Below are 20,939 nucleotides of genomic sequence, written 5' to 3' on the forward strand. Positions count from 1 at the left end.
CCAATGATTGCTGAGGTGGCACGAAACACTGATGGTTGTGACCATTGATCCCTGAGGTGGGTGATGTGGCCCCGACTCCCTGCAGCCCTCCAAATGGCCAAGCTGCAATAACAACATCCCCAGAAAACCATTTAGGACAGAGGAAAATTACTCTGTGATAAAAATAATAGCGGGGGCAGATGGCACAGGATGAGACACCATGTGAGATTCTCATTTATCCGAGAAAACATTAATGTCACAGGTGTGACAGCACAATCTGCATCGCCACAGCCTATCCCTGGTGGCAGAGGAGCTGTGCAGCAGCCAGCCAGGGAGCTGAGGTTGGACATTTGGCCAGCCCTGAAGCCCAGGCGCTGTGGAGCTCAGCTGGCTGCTGTGTGCCTCCAGCAGCCCCACGGCCGCCTTCCCTGTGAGGTGCGGGCAGGAGGAGCCAGCCAGAAACAACGTGCTCTCTGATGGTGTCAAATGAAGAGGAACCATCCAGCGCTTCGTGTGTAATCACAGAACATCCCAAGCTGGAAGAGACCACAAGGGTCGTCGAGTCCAACTCCTGGCTGTGCACAGGACCACTCAAAAATCAGCCCACATGCCTGAGCGTGGTGTCCAAATGCTGCTTGAGCTCTGGCAGGCTTGGTGCTGTGACCACTGGCCTGGGAGCCTGTCCCAGTGCCTGACCACCCTCTGGGTGCAGAACCTTTCCCTAACACCCAGCCTGACCCTCCCCTGTCCCAGCTCCATGCCGTTCCCTCGGGTCCTGTCGCTGTCCCCAGAGAGCAGAGCTCAGCGCCTGCCCCTCCGCTCCCCTCGTGAGGGAGCTGCAGGCCGCCATGAGGCCTCCCCTCGGCCTGCTCTGCTCGGGGCTGAACAACCAAGGGCCCTCAGCTGCTCCTCGTACATCCTCCCCTCCAGACCCTTCACTATCTCTGTAGCCCCCCTTTGGGCACTCTCTAATAGTTTTGTGTCTTATTTTATATTTTGTGGTGCCCTGGACTGCCCACAGTGCTGGAGGTGAGGCCGCACCAGCTCAGAGCAGGCCAGTCCCTCCCCTCGCCCGGCCAGCAGTGCCGTGCCTGATGCACCCCAGGGTACAGTTGGCCCTTCTGGCTGCCAGGGCACGCTGCTGGCTCACGTTCAACTTGCTGTCGACCAGAACCCCCAGACCTCTTTTCACGGGGCTGCTCTCCAGCCTCTGGTACCCCAGTCTGTACAGATATCCAGGGGTGCCCCTTTCCAAGTGCAGAATCTGGCACTTGTTTTTGTTAAACATCATACTCCTGGTGATTACCCAGCCCCCTAATTTGTCAAGCTTTCTCTGCAAGGCCTCTTTACCCTTGACAGAGTCAACACCTTCTCCCAATTTAGTGTCATCCACAAACTTATGCATGGCACTGGGTAGACAGCTTGTACATGATGCACAGGGACAAGAAGCCTGAGGTGAGCAAAGGAGGAGGCTGGCACCTTCCCCAGGGATGCGGTGGAGCATTGTGCTCCACTGGGGGAGTTGGAGGGGCACAGACTCTTCCAAATGTCACTGGGGGAGAGCAACACCGGAATGTGGGTGATGATGGATCAGCTATTTCACGAGGAAGAAGGACAGGTGGGATGCCAATGGCCATTTGAACTCAGAAGTTGCACATGTTTATCTTGGAGCCTCAAGCAGGAGATCAAGTGCTCTCTGCACATGGGCAAGGAGCAGCTACAGAGCTACGTCATGCGTGGATTTGGGATCTGAGCAACCTGGCTTGTTTTCAAGTCCTGAGCCAATGCTCTGCCAGACACTTTAACCAGCCCACTTCATCCCCCTGCGCTCAGAAAAGATTTCTTTTTAAACCCTGATGTTACAAGCCTCCACCTTCTGCCCTGGGACACCAGCTAAGGGGGCAATAACTGGGGACCAGCTCAAGCCTTGCCTGCTGGCAGTGACAGGGGCACGCTGAGAAGCACCTCACCTACCGCCCTCAGACAGATGCTGTTTTTACCAGCCAGGGCTGATTGAAACAATCTCCTCTGCAGGAACTGCTGTGTTGGCACAAAGCAGCAGTCGAGTGTCCATAGCAATGTCTGCAAACAACTCCTGCCTCTAATCAGCTCAGCCATGCTGTCAAAACACAGGTTTCCACCAGCTGTAGCCGGTACCACAAGTTGTGGCCAAACACTTCTTAATCCAATTTGCAGTCCCTGTGGCGAAAGCCATTCCCATGGAGTCTCATCCACATTTGTCAGCCTGGCCCATGGGCACTCAGCTCTCCCACTGTTTCCCAGTTTGAGCCATTTTCCATTTTCATGAGCCCATGGGACACACAAGAGCAGGAATCATGTTCCAGCATCAGCTACTGACAGACCCGGCCCTGGTGGCCACTCCAATGGACCAAAGAGCTTGGGTGGACTTGCCCTCCCCTCTCTAGGTGCCACTGTGACCTTACAGTTTGCCTGATCAAGGGTATTTCTACATCGTGATTTCTCCCAGGGTGCTTTCCATGCCCAGCTTCTGGAAAATTAACAGCCACAGCAAAACTGTTTTACCAGTTTGCTTGGTTGAGTCACCCCAAGGCTCCAGTTTTGGTAGTTCTGGCAAACTTCCTTCTGGCAAACTTCCCAAAGAAGCAGGTGATCACAAAGGGTGGCAAGAGAGGACATGGGCCGTTGCCTGTTTAGGCAAAGAGCAGAAGTTTGGCACCACACAGGGACAAACCAGGCACTACGCGACAGTGACAGCCTTCAGGCCTCAACCCAGCTGCGCAGGAAGCAACCACACAGCTGACTCATGGAACAACAGCTTTGGGGAAGGAAGGGGGTGATCACCTCTTTCACCACTTCTTTTGACCACTGGCTATTTCAGCCTTCCTCAAACAATTCCAGGACTTTGACACACCAAAGCAGACAATCCTGGTGAGCTGGGGAGTTTTCAAAACCTTCCGCAGGGCCAGGAAGTCAGAGGCTTTGAAAACATTTATCTTTACCAAACAGTAAGCAAACCCAAGGCTTGAAATGCCAGAAAACTTATTAAGTTACATTAAAAAATAATAATTCCCCTGCAGTTCTTGCAAGTGATGACCCCAGCACGCTGTCCAGGTCCAGGAGATGTACACGACTGCACAGCACCCTCTGTAGACAACACCAGGAGCTCTTCACCCCGCTGTCACCAGCTGCTCCACGCTTCGAGAGCTGGCACACTGCTGCTGTCACCCGAGGCAATGCATCACCTTCCTGGGGAAAGCACGCTACAGAGCTGGAAGTTGCCTTCCGTGACCTGTTGTGCAACAGAAAGCACCTATAAAACCTTATTCTTGCCAGAAACAGGGTAGCATATCACTTTGATTATAATTCATGGCTGGAGGAAGAAGGAGGAGGGAGACAAGGGGAGAATCAGTGTTTGCTTTTGTGTTTAAAGCAATTCGCTGCTTCTCCACCTATCCTGCTGCACTGTAACAACATCAGGGTCAAGTCTGAACAGCACCAAACAAAAAATTTGGAAAAAGAATGAGCTCTGGGGTAGCAAAGATTGCTCTTCCTTATGAAAGCTCTGCTTGAATGTAACGCACTAAGTTAAAAGACGAGGAGTCTCGCCCTCTTTTTGTGCTCCACAGCAAGGTAAGAGCTTTTACTCAGTGTGGCCTCGAGTGCTGGCCATGGGAGCAGGAGTGGCAAATGCGATGTGCAGGGCAGGGCATACCAGAGCATCCAGAGTCACTTACAAGTGACTTCTTTCAGCAGCAGAACAGAATATCCACTTCAGTCCCGCTGTGCGCGGCCAGAATTGCATTTCTTAGCCACCATTCCCTCTCACCCTGTCCACCTTCCTGTGTTTGCCTTTTGCTTGTTGTCCCTATTTAAAAAAAAAAAAATCTCAAAAAGAGCACCCTTGTGCTCCAGGCTTCCCATCACATTTAAACTACCTGCCACCAATGCGGGTAGCTGCTGGGTGCAAGGACAGACCAGCGTAACACACAGTAGAGATGACGCACTTCATACATCACCCCTGGGAATCTGCTTCCACCACCACGCTGAATGTGAAACATGCTGGAAATACTATTGCTTCAGCCACTTCAAACCACCATTGTACTTTTGCAGACTGCACTGTTACCCATGATTTCACACAAACCCACCCCCACCCCCCTTCCTTAAATACATTTGATGAAAAAAAAAAACACTAATGACACGGGAGAAGAATAAAAATCTATGTTTTAGGACATTCAAGCCACACCATCTCTCCCTTCACTCATCTATTTGGGAAAGCAAAAGGCACAAGGACACGAAAAGCCATTTCAATTATTTCTACTCCATTTGCTTGAGGACTCTTGACATTGATGTTAGAATGAACACCATCGCCTGACTTACTCTAACCGAGTTATCGCATGGAAAGTAGGACTGATAACATTTATGGCAAATTTCCTGCAAAGAGGAAGGGAAATGTCATAAGGCTGATCAGGTGTGCAAAGCACTGAACAGCCACAGTATCAGTGGGTACACAGAGTAGAAATGATGTGTCTTTATACCCTGTTTGCAAGGCAACACCAATCATTCAAATTCAACACACCAGTTTTTTTTAAAAAATATGATTTCCTACTTAGATTTATTTTTCCTTTAATAACACAGTTTAGCATTTCAGAGTTTGGCATTCTATACTCTTACACACTGTCCTTGTTTATTAGCATTTAAACACAAAAAGACATAGCAAGACCTCCAAACACAAATAAATACAAAAACACAATATACAGTAAACTGAAATACAACATAGAATAATGCTATTGGGAAATTAAGACATGTTGCTAATTCTCTTTTTTTTATTATTATTCTTAACAACATGGTTATTGCTGAGCAATAAATTATACATCTTTAAGTTGTTTTTCCCCCTAAAAGAAAAGGACGAGAACCACTGGTTACCAGATCACTTGCACTGTATCCTTACAGCTATTGATAATTAAGACAGGCAGAATATACACAATCAAATGAGGTTGGCCTTCTTTGGTCTTTGTTTTTGATCATAAAACTGAACACAAGTGTACCGTTCACTGAAGAGTATGAGATTAAAGAAATGGTTACACAAGTTTTAAACACGTTAATTTGTACATTGTTCTTGATCACTGATGTCTTTTCCATAGATATTTCTTACAGAATTTCTTGGAAACAAATGTCAGCTTTAGTTTTCCCGATTATGTTGTTCCATGCATCTTAAAGGTTATCCTACTTGTTTAAGAGAAATGGACCTATGTCTAGTCCACCGTCTCCTAATAGGGTATTTTTCACAGCTCTCTAGTCACAACTAAATCATTGGAGTTTTATAGCTTGTAGAAAAAATCCTGAACTTTCCTTTTTATTTTTTTCTATAAAACTGAAAAAATATATTAACTGAACAACAGCTATAAGAAAAACAAAATAGGTGGATCACATGATGCATCAGCAACAATGGAAGCTTGTACCTTCCCATTCCACAAGTACAGATTATACAACTCTCTGCCAGTGACGCAGGTCATAGTTGGAAGATGTGTCCTTTCAAAGGTGAGCTATTTTCAAATCCAAAGCTCAGAACACTACGCAAGAAAATGACCCTTACGGATGGATAATGCTGGTTTATCTCAGTAACCCTTAGACAGAGTCAAATTTTATCACTACGCATCGCACTGCCAGCAATGGAGCGTGTGAACACCGGCATCGCTAAGAAGTTAAAAAGTCCTTGCAGAACTGGCAACCAAATTAAAAGCTTAGTTCCAAAGGACCAGAAACACAAACACCACACAGAGACAACAAACCCTTCCCTGAATGGGTAGGTAAGTAAGCCACAGAGTTGGGATCCAGATCTGAATTTCACATCAAGTATGGTATGTTTGGATCCAGGATTTTGGTTCAGGTGCTCCTCTGTGAAATTTAGAACTTATTTGAACCCTAAGGAACTAATCCTAACTTGGAGGGAAAAAAGATAAAATAAAACAAAACACAGCCTAGTATCTACACTAAGATCATGAAATGGAAGACAGAAGCTGCAGTCTTGCCTATAAATTAGAAGAGAAATAGGAATAGTCAGATCCCTTATGTCTCATGTATCTCTAACTCTTCCAAATCTTAAGAGGATGTCCCTGAATTGGTATTCCAAAGTTTTCCACAACCTTCATTATCTGGTGCTTCTCAGCAAAGGCCTAGATTAAGAGGCAGGAAAGATCAATTAAGCCCTCCGTAATTTGGTTTAAAGAAAAACAAGAAACCACAAGAAAGAAATGGTCAGTCACACTACAGGCTGGCAGAACAAAGATGAATCCACTTTCAAATGGTATTGTTCTCCCTCCTCAGCTGAGTGTCAACTGAGGCTTTGTTGGGCGATTCTGAACAACCAGAGCAGGACACACGTTTGCTGCTGTTACTCACACGTTGTGCTGGCCTTCCCCTCTGCAAAGCAGTCAGGTCATTAACAATGTCTGGGCTGCCATACACACACAACCCCAAATCATGACAGCTTGTATGTTTAATTCTAGCCCTTACTGTCTTGATGTGGGCCTTTAAGGTACATTGACTTGTTTTTCGGTTCCTTTGAGGGGCAAATGCATCAATAATTAAACCCAGTGATTTGAAGACAACACCAAGGAACTGGAACCTCTCATTTAGCGCTGGCTCCAGGAGATCCCTTTCGTCACATCTCATCCTCAATTTCCTTTTTCCAGAAGAGGAACAGTACTTGCTAAAAGAAGAAAACGTTTGCAGATGCAGAATACTTACTACCCCTGTACAGAGCACTAGAAGCTACTCTCAGACAGACTGAATTCCAGAACTGAGCAGTTTTATTGCAGTAGCTAAGATTCCTAGGTCAACCAGAACATAGAGGTATTGACCGAACAGGACAGGAATTTGAAGAAGAGATCCAGCTTTATCATCATCTTTTGTTCCCAAATTAAAAAGAAAAATTGACTTCGCAATTCACAAGTTGCCCATCTCTCTGCTAGTTTAAAAAACAGGAATCTCCTAATTAGCTGAGTATGAGGAAGGACATGTCCTAGATGACATTCCAAGGTCTCCAGAAAGGCTAAGCAAATTGCTCATTTTCCCAGTCAACAAATGGTTTGTTTGCTATGCGCAAGCCTTCAAACCTGAAAGATGGGAATCCAAAGTTTGCCCTTAGCCCAGACCCTCCCTTAGCAGCAGCAAGTTATATTTGCACAACTTGATCAAGTATAAACTGGGGGAAAAGGGTTTTGTTTCATCACTTCTACATAAAGAAAAGACTTTGCATATATATGTGCATGCATGTCTGTACGCATATGTATGTACCTACACATGTGAGTGTTTTAGCGAGCAAGAACTAAGAGATTAGGTATAGAACCCAAGAATTTTCCCCCCTCACCTATTTGTATATTTGCATAGTTAAATCATAACAAGGCATCAATACTGCGGTAACGTTTTTCATTCTTCTGCGGTGCAGGCAACTTTTCTTGTCACTCCCTACACGCTTCTGTCTTGGACCAAACAGCACCAGTGTTTTAAAAACAGAACAAAAAGAAAAAAATCAAAAAAAAATATCACACACAACAGAAACCCTGCATTGTTGGTGAACTGCCTATTACGTATGATGGAATACAAATAGGTGGTACCTTTTAAACTCAACAAGCCAAAATCGTGGCAAGCTGAGAAACACGAGCGATACAATCACGACCTAACACTCATGGGTTCAACACTTAAATTACAACTAACACAAATCTCTATTATCTTTGCATTTGAGAAATTCACCAGGCACAGAAACAGGCACATATCTTCAACTTTCCTTTTCCAAGTAGGAGAACCCACTGGAAAAGGACATAAACCGTTTTTCATATTTATAAGAAAGCTAGCACGTTACCCACATTTTTCGTCAAAATTATGCCACCTTTCCCATTTTCCTATTGCACATTCTCTTTGTGAAGAACATTTACAGTACAAGGCTGAAATCCACATTGCATATTGTAAGTCAGCAGTTGAAGGCGTACCATGTAGACAGTAACTGAAACAAGACCCCTTTAGTCAGATCAGAGAAGTAATGCAGACATGGTCAATCATAATAATCGCGGGTTGGTCTTTGAACCGAAATAGTTTCATCCTGTTTAGAATTCAAGACTTTCTAAATAACAGATGCGTGCCCCTGTGCTGAACAGTGCACAAGAAGGGCAACATCCAGATTCTCACTGGCATCTCCCCAGAGAAAGCTGGAAATGAAAGAGGCTTGCACATCACCTGGAGCGTCATCATTAAGAAAGAACACTAGCAAGAGACTTCGGTTGTGCACTGCTAAGAACTACTAAGCAGAGGGGAAAAAAGGTTCCACTGCAGAAACACTGTTCATAGTAATGGAAATACTCTGGGACCCCTTTATGCAATAATGGCACACCACACGAGTTGCCACACAACTTGCCAGGGGTTCAAGAGTAGCCTGGGGGCAGACTGTTGCCTTATGAACCATTTTGAATAGACCTTCCCTAAAAACCTTTGGATATCTGGGTCAGAAACACATAGGAAAAAGGATAAAGGGCATTTCAATGATAGGAAAAAAAAAAGATAAATAATTTAAAGTGTTGAATAAAGCACCAGGTATCTTTCCTTCCAATTTAGAGAATATACAGCGGCCTTGTTTTCACAAAATGCTACATACTCCTTGCTGGAAAGCAGAGGAAACTGATTTCTATGTACACAGTAAGAACTCTGCAGAGATGGCCTGTGAGTTCTGCGGACAGAGGGGTGTTACGGTCAAGGCTTCGGGTATTCCACAGCAGGCGGTGTTTACATTTGTGTAGCAAGATCCCGGATTTCACAGTACGCAGGGTTGGCAAACTGGAAATTCTCTGGCAGCTTCATGTAGTTTTAAAAAGTAAGTGCAGTAGGCCTCCGTTTTATTAACTGTGATAAAAAGCATATATGCAAAAATATTTTTATATTGATAGCACATTACTGCATTATAAAAGCTGCCCAAGTGAAGCTGAAGACTCTGGCAGCTGGTGCTTTTGGCACTTGGGAGATGTGGAAAGCAGCATAGAGATCTGTGAAATAACAACAGTGACTGATGTTTCTGCTACAGTGATCGGCATTAATAGAGTTAGCAGTGTTCACATTTGAACTTCTCTACGAAGTTTCTGAGTCAATATCCCGCTAAGAGGAGATATTCAGATCTCTTAAAGCTACTAGTTTAGGCTGTGTGCAGACTCAGGAAGACTTCCCTATTAGTTTACACTTTTCACATGTTTCAAAGTCCTCTTTCAATCATAAAGGCTGGAAACTCTTTTTTTTCCTCCTCTTTTAGAGCCTGGATTTAGAAGCGCAATTCTGTCACAGGAGCTGGAAACTTTAGTCACAAATCTGCAGAATATGCTGGGCCCTGCTTACACCAGAAATCTCCTCCAAGTCCCAGATTGCAACAGGATATAAACTGTTTTGAGATGGCCAAATGTTTTCATTTAAGTTTGCAAGACATGCATTAGCAATGGGAGGAGAGTCCTTTGGACATTTCCACTTGGGAATCCTGTTTTCAGTAAAATTCTGTGATGCACAAACACAAAAGCTCAGCTGCCTACATTCACAATTATTAAAATGACACGAGTTGAGCGAACCTCCGCCCGAAAGCGTAAGTGATGGGTTTGCTTGTGCAGCCTGCATAAAACTGCAAGTGCCACGTAATTATATCTACAGATATAGATGCAGGTATATCTATAGATATTTATCTCTTGTGCAGAACGTCCTCCTTCTGTGCTAGAAATTCAATGCTAGCACGTGCCTCCATATTTTAGCTTGCACCTGTTGACAGCTGTGTACCATAACGGGAATACAGTACCGGGACAATGGAAGGCAAGAAAAGGAAGACAAATTGCTACTGACAGTCGTGACTGTCAGCAGCAGGCAGTATTCTAGCAGGTGCCTGGAAAACCCATGAAGACCACTTAGCATGCATTGTATATTCATAAATATTTCTTGCAGGCACTGTGTGTGAAGGCACAGCCAAAAAAGACAAGAGCAAAGACAAGCTGAAATACAAAGGCATGAATTCAACTGCACCTTAGACAAAAATTGTGACTATGCCTCAAAAAGCAGAAAGCTGATACGACCTGACGTTAAAGACTAAGATGCACCATCTTCCTTCAACAAGCCCATGAAGGCTTAACACAGCGGTGCAAGCCCGCTCTGCTGAAGCGGTTCTTGGATTTAAAAAGCACCACAGTCAGGCTATGTCACTAGACTTGCTTGTCACAGGCTATTAAATAGAAGCAGATGAACACAGCAGGTTGCAATCAGCATGTTTCAGTGCTAGCAAATGCTTTCCACTAAAGTTCAGGCTGTTAGAGTAAAGAAGCCTGGGCATTCCCTGTTAGGATGCTCGTCTACCATGAAAAGCTGCCATGAGCATATATATTCACAGCCCCACAGAGTTCTCGGATGAGTCTGTTTAAAGTGATGCCACCTTACGACCACAGGCATTAGAGGAAAAATGTCGCCTTCCTTCACGCTGGCCATGGAGACTGTCTAGTCCGAGCTCCATAGGAGCACTGGGCATAACGTTTTGGCACCTGAGTACGGTGGATTCTGCAATGGCCAAGTCATAGAAGCTCCAGAAGCCAGAGAAATCGGTTTTGGCTTCGATTTTGCACATCACAAGGTGCCTACGGGCTCTGAAGACAAGGCTAAACATTATGCCTGAAGTCCAATTAAACTACCATTTCAGATATCAGAATTAATCTGAATAAAAAGCTATGGTTTATAAGCAGCACAGCACACCTAAGGCACATGTATGCATGCAAGCCACCATCACTGTATTAAGACATGGCTGATTTGTCCTTAAGAAGCAATGGCTGCTAGTACGGAACAAACATACAGGCTTTTTTCAGCACTAATCCTCCTCCCCAATACTGAATATACTATATACTGCTGACAGCATAATGTGCAACATATATAGCTTGATCGGAAAGCATGGGGCAGAACTTTAAAAAATGTACAGGATTCCGTTTAGAACTCCAAAGTTCAACAAATGCCCTATTTTAGGGTGAAAACAATTATAAATCTGATAATGATGCACAGCATCCATGAGTGATTTTTCCTTAATTTTGAAATAGTGTCATTAACTACGACATATATTGTAGGTTTACATTTCTAAAGAGAAATAACAGAATTGAATAGTTTTTTTTCCTATCACAAGTGATAACCAGTGTTTGATTTCTTCTATTTTTCTTCCAAGAAATATCAGTCTATCAACAGTTTTAAAATAAAATGTTTTCTGTAACAATAGAACTTTAAATAAAAATATGATTTTGATTCAGATACTTTTGAGAAGACATGGATACTTTTCCAAGATCTTCTGACAAAGTAATTATTAAAACAGAGACCAGATGAGGCCTTAAAAAGACAATATACTATATTTCAGACAAGATTGCACCTCAGTTTTTCAAATAATATAATTGCAACATTACTTCATTTCTTCTTTTAACATGCTGACAATTTCCAGCTAGCCCACATGTGAATGTTTTTTTTGTATTCTAGCTTAAAGAAATAAAAGTCAGTAATTTATTCAGCACATACTGTATATGTCTTTTCACCTCCAATTGACTAGATCATTAATAAGTTAAAAACAAAAACAAAAACCCTCTCTGACCATAATCATTATCCTCATGAGGGATAAATGATTCTTCAGAGTTTAAGTGTCGCTAGTTCTATTAAAAAATACACCATGGTATGATTTCTTAATGTGTTGCTACTTTCGCAATTGGACCCTATGCAGTTATGCCTTCAAACTCTTCCGTCTGTTCCACAAGGTGGTTCTGTGAGCTTTAGGACCTCTGATTGAAGACAAACTGATACAAAACCCCCAAATGGAGTTGTCTTCTGTTTAATCTGCCTCCCCCATCGTATGTCAGGGGTCTGGTAGATCCGATGTATCCACTATGACTTTAATAAAAATAGTATCATCTTTAATATACGTTCCGTTCTCTAGAACAGTTTGAGCCACAAAGACTGGGCAGCCAGACGCAATGTTCATTTCTCCAGTTGGCTTCTTGAAACTGCTGCTGTTGGGATCTGGCTTGAAAGCATCTCCTAAGTGGCGTCGGGACGGTCCCTGATCCATTAGCATTAGAGTCACTTTCTGCTTAAATGGCCAAGGAAGCAATGCATCATATTCTCCACGCATTATGACGAAAAACAGTGACAAGTGCGTCCCCTTTCCCATGCCATCTCCATTAAGGTAAACTCTGGCACACATCTTGTAGCCAAAGTATCCAGTATAAAAGGGTTGGCTGTACAAGGACAGAGTCTTCCCCATGACTGCCTCTTGCTTCCGACGTTTATAATCTCGAATTTTCCAAATTAGTACTCCGTTGTAACTGGCAGTTTCTAGAACTTGGAATCGGAGGTCCATGTCAGCCAGCCGAATATCATGAACACTCAGCATCTGATCGTGCCTGTTCAGCTGTGTCTCTAGCAGGCCTGTTAGAAAATGGAGAGGACTGGGGTAAGAGAAGAGTTTTTTCCTCAAGATTGTAAAAATCTATCACCAATACTGCTATCGTATATGCAAACGTTTTCTTCCCCAGGAACCAAACCACATTTGGTCACTTTTGAAACAATTTCCACAGCCAACAGTTTGCCAGCCAGAAACCAGGTTAACTGGGATTTTTACATCCATGGGTATTAGTGATGCATGCAGTGAAAGTCCAATCATCTAACAAATTTTGTCGGGTCAGTGAGCAATGTAACTACAGAGGCTTCCATTTTTTGGAGAAAAGACCTGGTAGCATTATCTGTAGGTTATTATTGGCAGTGAAGGCCTTGGAAGGAGTCACGGATCCTACATAATCCCTCTGAAATTCAGAAGCACCACTGATTACTCAAAATGTTCTTCTCACACACTACTCAAATGAGAAGTGTAGTGCATTTACCTTGTCTCAAGTTCATCATAATAGAACAGAAAATTCAAGCTTAGCTCTGCATTATATAGTCAGTCACTTCAGAGGAAGGGCTATTTTTAATGTCTCCTTTCCCTTGCATGAGAAGTAACATTACTCATTCTCTCTGCATACTGGCAAAATCGACCAACATGAAATACTGAGAAGCAGATGCATTTGTAAGGTAGGTTTTGTTTCATACACATCTGTTTAAACGTCAAGTTGCTTGCCCTTATCGTTTAAAACCTTATGAATGTTCTATGCTATCTTCGTAAACTCCAGGTTTTCACTTCATTCAACAAGTATGGCAATAACCTTGTTACTCAAGCACATCCCACAGTATTCTTTGGGATACAAATATACCTCTGTAATAGACAGCAGAACAGGTGATTTCAAGTGGGTAACAGTAATGTTGATCTATTCATGGGTGAGAACAGTAATAAAAAACGACTTGTCAATACAGATACAGCATTCAAAGAAGCTGCTGAAAGCTATCAGCTTTCAAAGATCAGCTGAAGAAGCATTTATAATGAACTAAAATTATAATCAAGGCAAGGGTCAAGAAAAAATAAACAAGAATCAAGCCTAAAAAACGTCATGGAAGCAACGCCACATCATTAACAAAGCAACTACATAGTTTCCTATTCATGAATCAGAAGGATCAGCATTTTTGATGCTCTATAAGGAAATGGCAATGGGAGTGGCCATAAGGAAGTGGCAACGGGATTCAAACTGTACCATTTCTCCTTTGACAACGCGCTGAGTGCTTCAGTCCCTTCTGCTTACACTTACTTGTATTTCGAGCTCCTTGTCCTGCAGTTTTGTCAACACTTTCCAGCTCAGTCACTCTGTTCTGAAGGGATTCTACACTGCTCTTCATGCTGTCAGCCTCCTCCCAGTTCTGTCGGAAGGGACGGATTTCCTTGTCCAGTTCTTTCAGTTTCTCTGCTTGACTGTCTATCACTCGCTTCATGAAACAGTAAGTTGGAGTTAAAAGAAAAAACTCAACACAACAAAAAGACAATTTATTCAAGATAAACAAGGATTATATATCCATAGTAAGATGTATTTCCGATATAAAAATGTTTCATTAAGGTCAAATACTGAAGTAAAACAAAAAGTCCTGAAAATTCAGAGGAATAGCCCAAGTATTTGCAAAACACCTCAAAAGTCTTTAGTGCTGCGTAGATACTAATATTAGAGCACTATTAGAATTGTCAACACAATCACTTAAAAACAAAATTGTTAGAGTGCTCGTCTAAAGATTTCTTTTTTAAAAGCCTTTTGATGCAAGTACAATATTCTGAATGCCTCCATATCAGTATTATGGGCTGGAATTTGTTGGGTTTCATTTTAGAGTACTTAAGCAACATAGTATGGGCACAACAACAACTTACCATGGTGTGAATCAAGTGGCTGTTAGCGTGCATGCTTTTATCATTGGGTAAAACCAATGTAACTTACCCCTCAGGAAAAACATCAGCACTCCTGCACTCCACACCGAGCAGGAGTATGAATATGTGCAGATACAGTGGCATCAGCAAGCTACAAGCTTCTATAAACCAGCTATCAATGCCTATGTTATTTTGTGCCCATATCATTAGGAGCAAAAGCCCTAAAGCGCATAAGCAGAACTAGCACTTCTGACCCCTTAAGCACCTTTGAAATTCCCACCCTCACTTCCTAAATTGAATAAACCACATGTCCTGAAGGTGCTTGCTAGTCAAATCTTTTTAAGAAAACAAAGAAAAAAACATAGTTGATTTTGGAAAGCCATTAAAAGCCACAGTCAAGAAAAAACATATACAGAAGGACTGTTTTTCCCAGAAAGAGGAATATTGCAAGCACCTCAGTGAATATAAAGGACAACATACTCCCCAGTCTACCTCGTATCTGGTGTAAGAAATACATAGTACTTTGTTGTCACAGCTAATTTAAACTAGCAGGAATTTTAGCCAGAACCCCATATTCAGATGTAAAGTTCAAATGATAATAGAAACATTTGAGACAAGAAACTACTTTTGCTACCACCTACAGTTAAAAGTCCAAGTCTAACTTTAGAATTTATTATCATATAATGCCAACACATGTAAAAATGACTTTTCACTTATTTAAAAACAACAAAAAAAAACAACAAAAACCAGTAGTGGCATTTGAGAACAAAACAAGAAAGTTATTTTGCATTTGCCTTCTGGTTAGCCATGTGGATTCAAATGTTCCCCACTGATGGGGAAAAACCTTCTGCCTCATGCAACCTTCATTTCCCTTTTTAGGCATTTGCTTTTTTTTTTTTTTTTAAATCATGTGGTTTCGGTTATACTGGAAGTCTGTAATGCTTAATTGAAGGTTGTCAATTTGACAAGCCAGTTAGCAAAATCATGTTCTAGGAGTGTTTTATCTTGTTATGTCCCAAAACCACAAAGTAATCCAACATATTTCAAGATTAATTACTTATTTCTATGTTGGTGTTTTTAAAACAAGCTTATATAAACTTATATATATTGCAAGATTAGGACTTTGTGAAGGAAATCTGTGTCAATCTTAAACCAATGGGCTATGGTTCCATTAACTAGAACAAGCAACTTTTCTGGACATGCTAATCATCAGCTACCGACACAGTCGCACCCTCTCTTTTAGACTGACAGTAATCAGAAAATAAAATAGGAAACGGCTGTTTGCTATACATACAAAAAGAAACACACCAAGGAATGGCCTGAATGAACACTGTGAGAGCAGAGCTACAGGACTGGGCCATTAAGTTTACTATGAACTAAGGTGTGCCTAAGTCTAACATTTTTCCAGTACTCACACAAAACAAACTCTCCAATGCAAGGACAATTAACATGCTTTTGGCTTTGTACAGTGTCTCATACAGGTGCTCTCATTTCCTGTTGGGACCTCTTGGCACTAACACAGCATCACTCAAAATAAATAAATTTTTAGATGAATTGGGAGAGCATCAAAGATGCAGAAGAGTTATAAGCTATTTTCCTTTTAGAAGAAAGCTTTCTCAAAGTTGTTACCAGGGACCAACTTCCCTCCATCAACCTGTCTGCAGTGTTCTGCTTTTGTACGTACACCACCAATTTGGGGTTTTAGCTTCTTTTTAACAAATGTGTAGCATTTAATCTCCTGCACCTCCTCATGTGATTTCAAGATACAAAATCATCTGAAATGAACTTGTATTCCGTTTTTAAAAAAGCAGTGGGATCTCTATGTTTTTCACCCTACAGGGAGTCAAGTCTCCCTCATGCTGGGAGATACTGATGTACTAAATCTGAATTTAATGCAGCAGTTGAGAATCTTACTCTAATTATGCCATTAGAAAGCACACAGATGTCTCATACTGTACTCATAAATTTTCAAGTAGATACCAATTTTCTGCATGAACTTTTTATTCCAGCAACTGACCTCTCCAGATTGTTAATCTACAGAGCTATATACCTGAAAAACTACTCTTCTAGACATTGATTTTCATTTAAAGTTTTGGTTTGTATAAGTTATTTTCTGAATTTTAGCACTATTATTATTAGAAGAATTCAGCAAATTTCATGAGGAGCTGACAAAACTGTATTTGCAGTTTTCTCTCTTTAAGGTGCTCCTAGTAGACCCTTCCATTGCAACTGATAGAGCAAAACTGAACAGCAAAAGAACACACCAGAAATGGAACCAAAGCTACTACTTTACTGGGAACCAAATTACGTATCCTTCCTTCTTTGAAGGGATGTATTATCTACCAAAAAAATTATGTTCATAAGATTGTTGTCTTTTGTCTTACATATTTCATGTCCACACTCAGTTTAAGACTTCGCTTACTAGTACGGTTCTGTATGCTCATAAAGAAACTGGATACTGGATGTGAATGCTCCTTTCCACTAGATACTAGTTGAAAAAATATCATATATCCTCTTGGTAAAGCTAGTGGAACTGAGCTAGAAAAAGCAGCAATTCGTTCCCTAGACACTAGTGTATAGAAAATTAACGTGAATCAAAACATCCTAAAGCCATGTACAAACCCATTTTAAGAATCCATTTATTGGTTCATTTCAGTGCCCATACACTTTTGATGCTTTTCCAGTAGTTGTGCTAAAATGCTTCACAGTGCAGATGATGCCAGTTGTGCTCAACAAAACAGTTCTTGCCGTGCCACAGAAGATTAAATGACAATACTGAGTTTCTACTGGCAGTTACTAGCATGCATAGGATGTGGGGGACTACTCATGTAGCAATTCTCCAGACCTAAATTTGTTAGCCCTATTCTGGAGCTATCTGTGGCTCTGCTACAGTCATGGCTGCTCAATGCAATTCAGAATATTGTTCACACCAGGTAACCAATTCCTTCATCTCCTAGTAGGCAACAGAAGGAGGCCAATCAAGCTGTTCAGGGAAGAGGAAATTGAGGTGAATTTCCAGGATGGCTTTAACAACCTGACTGAACCAGGAAGTTCCAATAAGTGGAAGGAATCAGGCAGAAAACGCTGTAAAATGCAGCTTGGCTAAAAATAACTAGACTAAAATAACTGGCAAAAAACAAGTAAAGAGGAGGAGGCAGGAAGAAAAAAAGAAAAAAACCCACACCCTCTCCAGTACCTATTACCCATCAAAAACACCTGTTGCAATCTGCCAACTATATTTGTTTTGTTTTTCTAAACATAAACCATTTGAAAATTGATTTGTTAACACTCTTATGGCTTGGGGAAATCAAAGACATTGCAATCAGTCATCAAGACAATCAAGAAAAACTGTGCTATGTTTTCTACATTTCCCTCCTCATCACTGGTTATTGAGACAGCATGTGTAAAAACCCAGGCTTACAAATTAACTTACCTCCAGGCAGATTCAATCAGAAATATCAATACACACATGGATTAGCTTCTCAATGTCAGAACACAATACTGTAAGCATGCAGCCACATCCCAAACTATCATCAGACCAAGGAACAACAACTAAGGCAGGCTAGACTGGTTACCATGTGGGCAGAACATGGCAAGAATAAGTGCTATAAGGAGAAAAGATATTGTTGCTGAACTTACACTATAATTTGGAGACTTAGATCTGTCCTGAGTATGAACTTCTCTAGTTCAATATAGGAAGAGAACAGTAAGTGAAAACAGTAAGTGAAAAAGCTACTTTTATTTACGTTCCTTTTAAATGGATGATAAAGCAGATATTTGGTATTCTGGCAGCAGATGTGCTAAAATAATGTGTAAACAATATGTTCACAATAGCTTGCTAACCTACCTCCTGAAGTTCCCCTACTAGTGGGTAACATCATGCATGCTAACACAAACTCCCAGCATCCACATTCCAAGTTAGGTCTGAACGCAGAGCAAAGTATTTCAACTTGGGCTAAGCACCATGCTACTGTACCCAGAGGGCTTCTACTCCAATAATGTTTTGTGGCCAGGTGATTCAGACCACAGAATAAGAAACTCAGACCTACTGGCAAAGGAATATATAAATGTATTTTTCTCAGAAGGCTCAAAGGACAAGAGAAAGAGGTATTATTATTATTATTATTATTTTTAAGTATTCAAATACATCGTACTATCTTTGGATTAATTCTACCCCAGACTGATCTCACTCATGATTAATACTTTTTAAAATACCAACAAGTAGAAAAGAAATATACATTAAGTTTATGGCAGTTTTAAGGTGCTAAGCTTTTCCTCTAGTTTGACAGTAGTTCCTCAAGCAAATATTTTTCACAGAGAGTAAAAAATAATTATGATTGTTCTTCAGATATTTTTAACTGTTTTTAATCATTTTCCTTTTAAAATGGGGTTTTGTTTTAACATAGGCTCATCAACTGTGGTGTTCTAGTGAAGTATCTTCCTCCAACAAACACAACAAACCAGCTGCTGACCAGAAGAAAAAAAATTTAGAATACCTTTAAAATAAGGTAAACTCTCCCCCCCCTTTTAATTAGAACACCTCACTTCACAAGTGTAAAGGTACAGTACAGAAGCTACTACCATTTCTGCTTTAATGGGGATATTCTAAGTTTCTTACCTGTAAATGAAGTATTTTAGATTCATTATTCCGCAGCATTTCCTTCTGTCTTTCAATTTCTATTTCAAAGCTACAAATCTGATTATGTAAAGTTTGTATACTCTTGTTCTTTTCCAAACTTTCATTCTGGAGCAAGGCCACCTGGAAAAAATTCTACAATTACTCCTGCCAGAGTTTATTAAGAATACCTGTAACTTCATTATTTTTAAACTGTCTCGCATACATGAAAGGGAGAAAGATTTTACTAGGATCTCCTCTACGTCTTGCCAAAAAGTAAATATAAAAAACAAAACAAAACCAACATAACAACCTTCTAGTAGCTACTTTTCCACTTCCACAGAGTGGTACTGGTACAACTTTGGCTAATAAAAGTACAGATGGGATACACAAACAGCAATAGAACTTGTGTCTAAGCATAATCTTTCCTTTAGTTTGTAATTTCAGGGCTTGGTTTCCCAGTTTCCACTAACCAGGTAGTGGAACCATGACTACCTTGTTAGTGCAACAACCGTTGACTTGGTAGTGGCTTGGAGCTGAAAGAAACAACCTGAGCCCTCACAGACAGGGATACCAAAGAAAAGTTGGACAGATGAAAATCTAGTTAGGAAGGGGAAACATCAATCTTATTCCACTTATTCCAATCTATTCTGATATATAGCAAATTTAAGTAAAAATGGCATCTGAATGGGATTGGCTTGGCTTCACAGAATGTGATGGTGATGAAGACTCCTTTGATGAACAAATATAGAAGGGATCCATGTATCTGAAGGAAAATCCAATGGTGTCTACTAGCAAAAAAAAGAATAAAAAGCTACAGAGACAGACTGATGATTATATTCTCTCTCTGTATTGACATTTTATGAATTCATTCATTAGTGACTCATTCTGATTTTAAAACATGAGCCTTGTTACAAGAATCATATAATGTATCTCCTTGGAGATGAAAGTAATACAGTAAATATTCTCTGTTACTGCAGGTACACACTATTTTGTGTTCTGTTCATTAATGTGGTTTGGAGAAGGGTGGTGATAGGGTGCCTTTTTTTTCCCCCTAATCTCATTTTCCCTAGGTATGATTATTCAACAACAAAAACATAGAAAAACCACCAACCCAAAATAACATTTGGGCATGGACATTTAGGTAGATGGTTGGACTAGATGATCTCAGAGGTCTTTTCCAACCTTAATGATTCTATACCCCAACTAATTCCACAATTAGATTTTTAATGTGGATGAGAAGCAGCACTGTTTTTGACCTGCCAAAATCTTTTGATAAACATTCCACATTAAGACCAATTACTTAGATGCTTCATGTTCCCCCCAAACCCTACCCCCCCCCCCCCCCCGCCTCAACAAATACAGTTTGGGGTCACACCATTTTTACCTCTGATGTGGATGCCACTGTAAAATTCCAGTACCTTAGCTGCCCTCTAACCAGACACAGCTGAATTACTTAAGCATCACTGTGTTCCCAGACTCAAGAAGCTAGCCTGTTTAAAAAGGTAAATAATTCTCATCTCTATGCAAGCCTAAACTGCGCAAAGAAGGACTGCCAGAGTCCAAAGGCATTCAGCATGTTCATTGAACGCAGACCCAAAAATATATAGAGATCATACTTCATATTATAGGTTGGTATCTACCTTTCCATATGGCATAGCATGTGTATATGGGAACACTTACAATAGCTCCACCTTTTATATATGGAACGCTAGCACAAGAGGGTTGGTCACCAGCAATGAGACAAAGCTAATTTCACCAGTGCAGAGAAACAATCCTGAGGCTACAGGAATGCATTGCCTAGGTGTCAGAAAATTTTCAAAAACAAGTGCAAATTTAAACTAGCTCCCCTGCCTCCCACTTATTTCAGATCTGCTGGGGTAGCCATTTTTACATCCTCCTTTTCTTTAATGAATCAGAGTTCTTCAGTTAATTGTGATCTTTACATTCCCTCTCACTTTTTCCTGCTCAGGCCTCCCAGTCGTAAGGCAGTAACACTGTGTCACTAGCATTACATTTCCATTTTTGTACAAGCTATAATACGTGGGTTTA

General features: G+C 41.2%; 1 protein-coding gene across 19 annotated transcripts in view; it reads right to left on the reverse strand.

The window, feature by feature from the left end:
• Positions 1–6,756: 6,756 nt before the first annotated feature.
• TRAF3 (TNF receptor associated factor 3) overlaps positions 6,757–20,939 on the reverse strand; it is a 70,997-nt gene continuing 56,814 nt past the window's right edge. For 17 of the 19 annotated variants that reach the window (XM_040557267.1, XM_040557278.1, XM_040557266.1 and 14 more), the window contains 3 exons: positions 18,891–19,031; positions 13,671–13,845; positions 6,757–12,420 (listed from right to left, as the gene is read on the reverse strand). In XM_040557267.1, coding sequence (XP_040413201.1) covers positions 11,849–12,420; positions 13,671–13,845; positions 18,891–19,031 — 888 coding nt within the window. In that variant the 3' untranslated portion in view covers positions 6,757–11,848. The remainder of the gene's footprint in view (positions 12,421–13,670; positions 13,846–18,890; positions 19,032–20,939) is intronic. The other 2 variants (XM_040557280.1, XM_040557279.1) reach the window with 1 other exon arrangement.

This window comes from Cygnus olor, chromosome 5 (assembly GCF_009769625.2).
Source record: "Cygnus olor isolate bCygOlo1 chromosome 5, bCygOlo1.pri.v2, whole genome shotgun sequence".
Taxonomy (NCBI): domain Eukaryota; kingdom Metazoa; phylum Chordata; class Aves; order Anseriformes; family Anatidae; genus Cygnus; species Cygnus olor.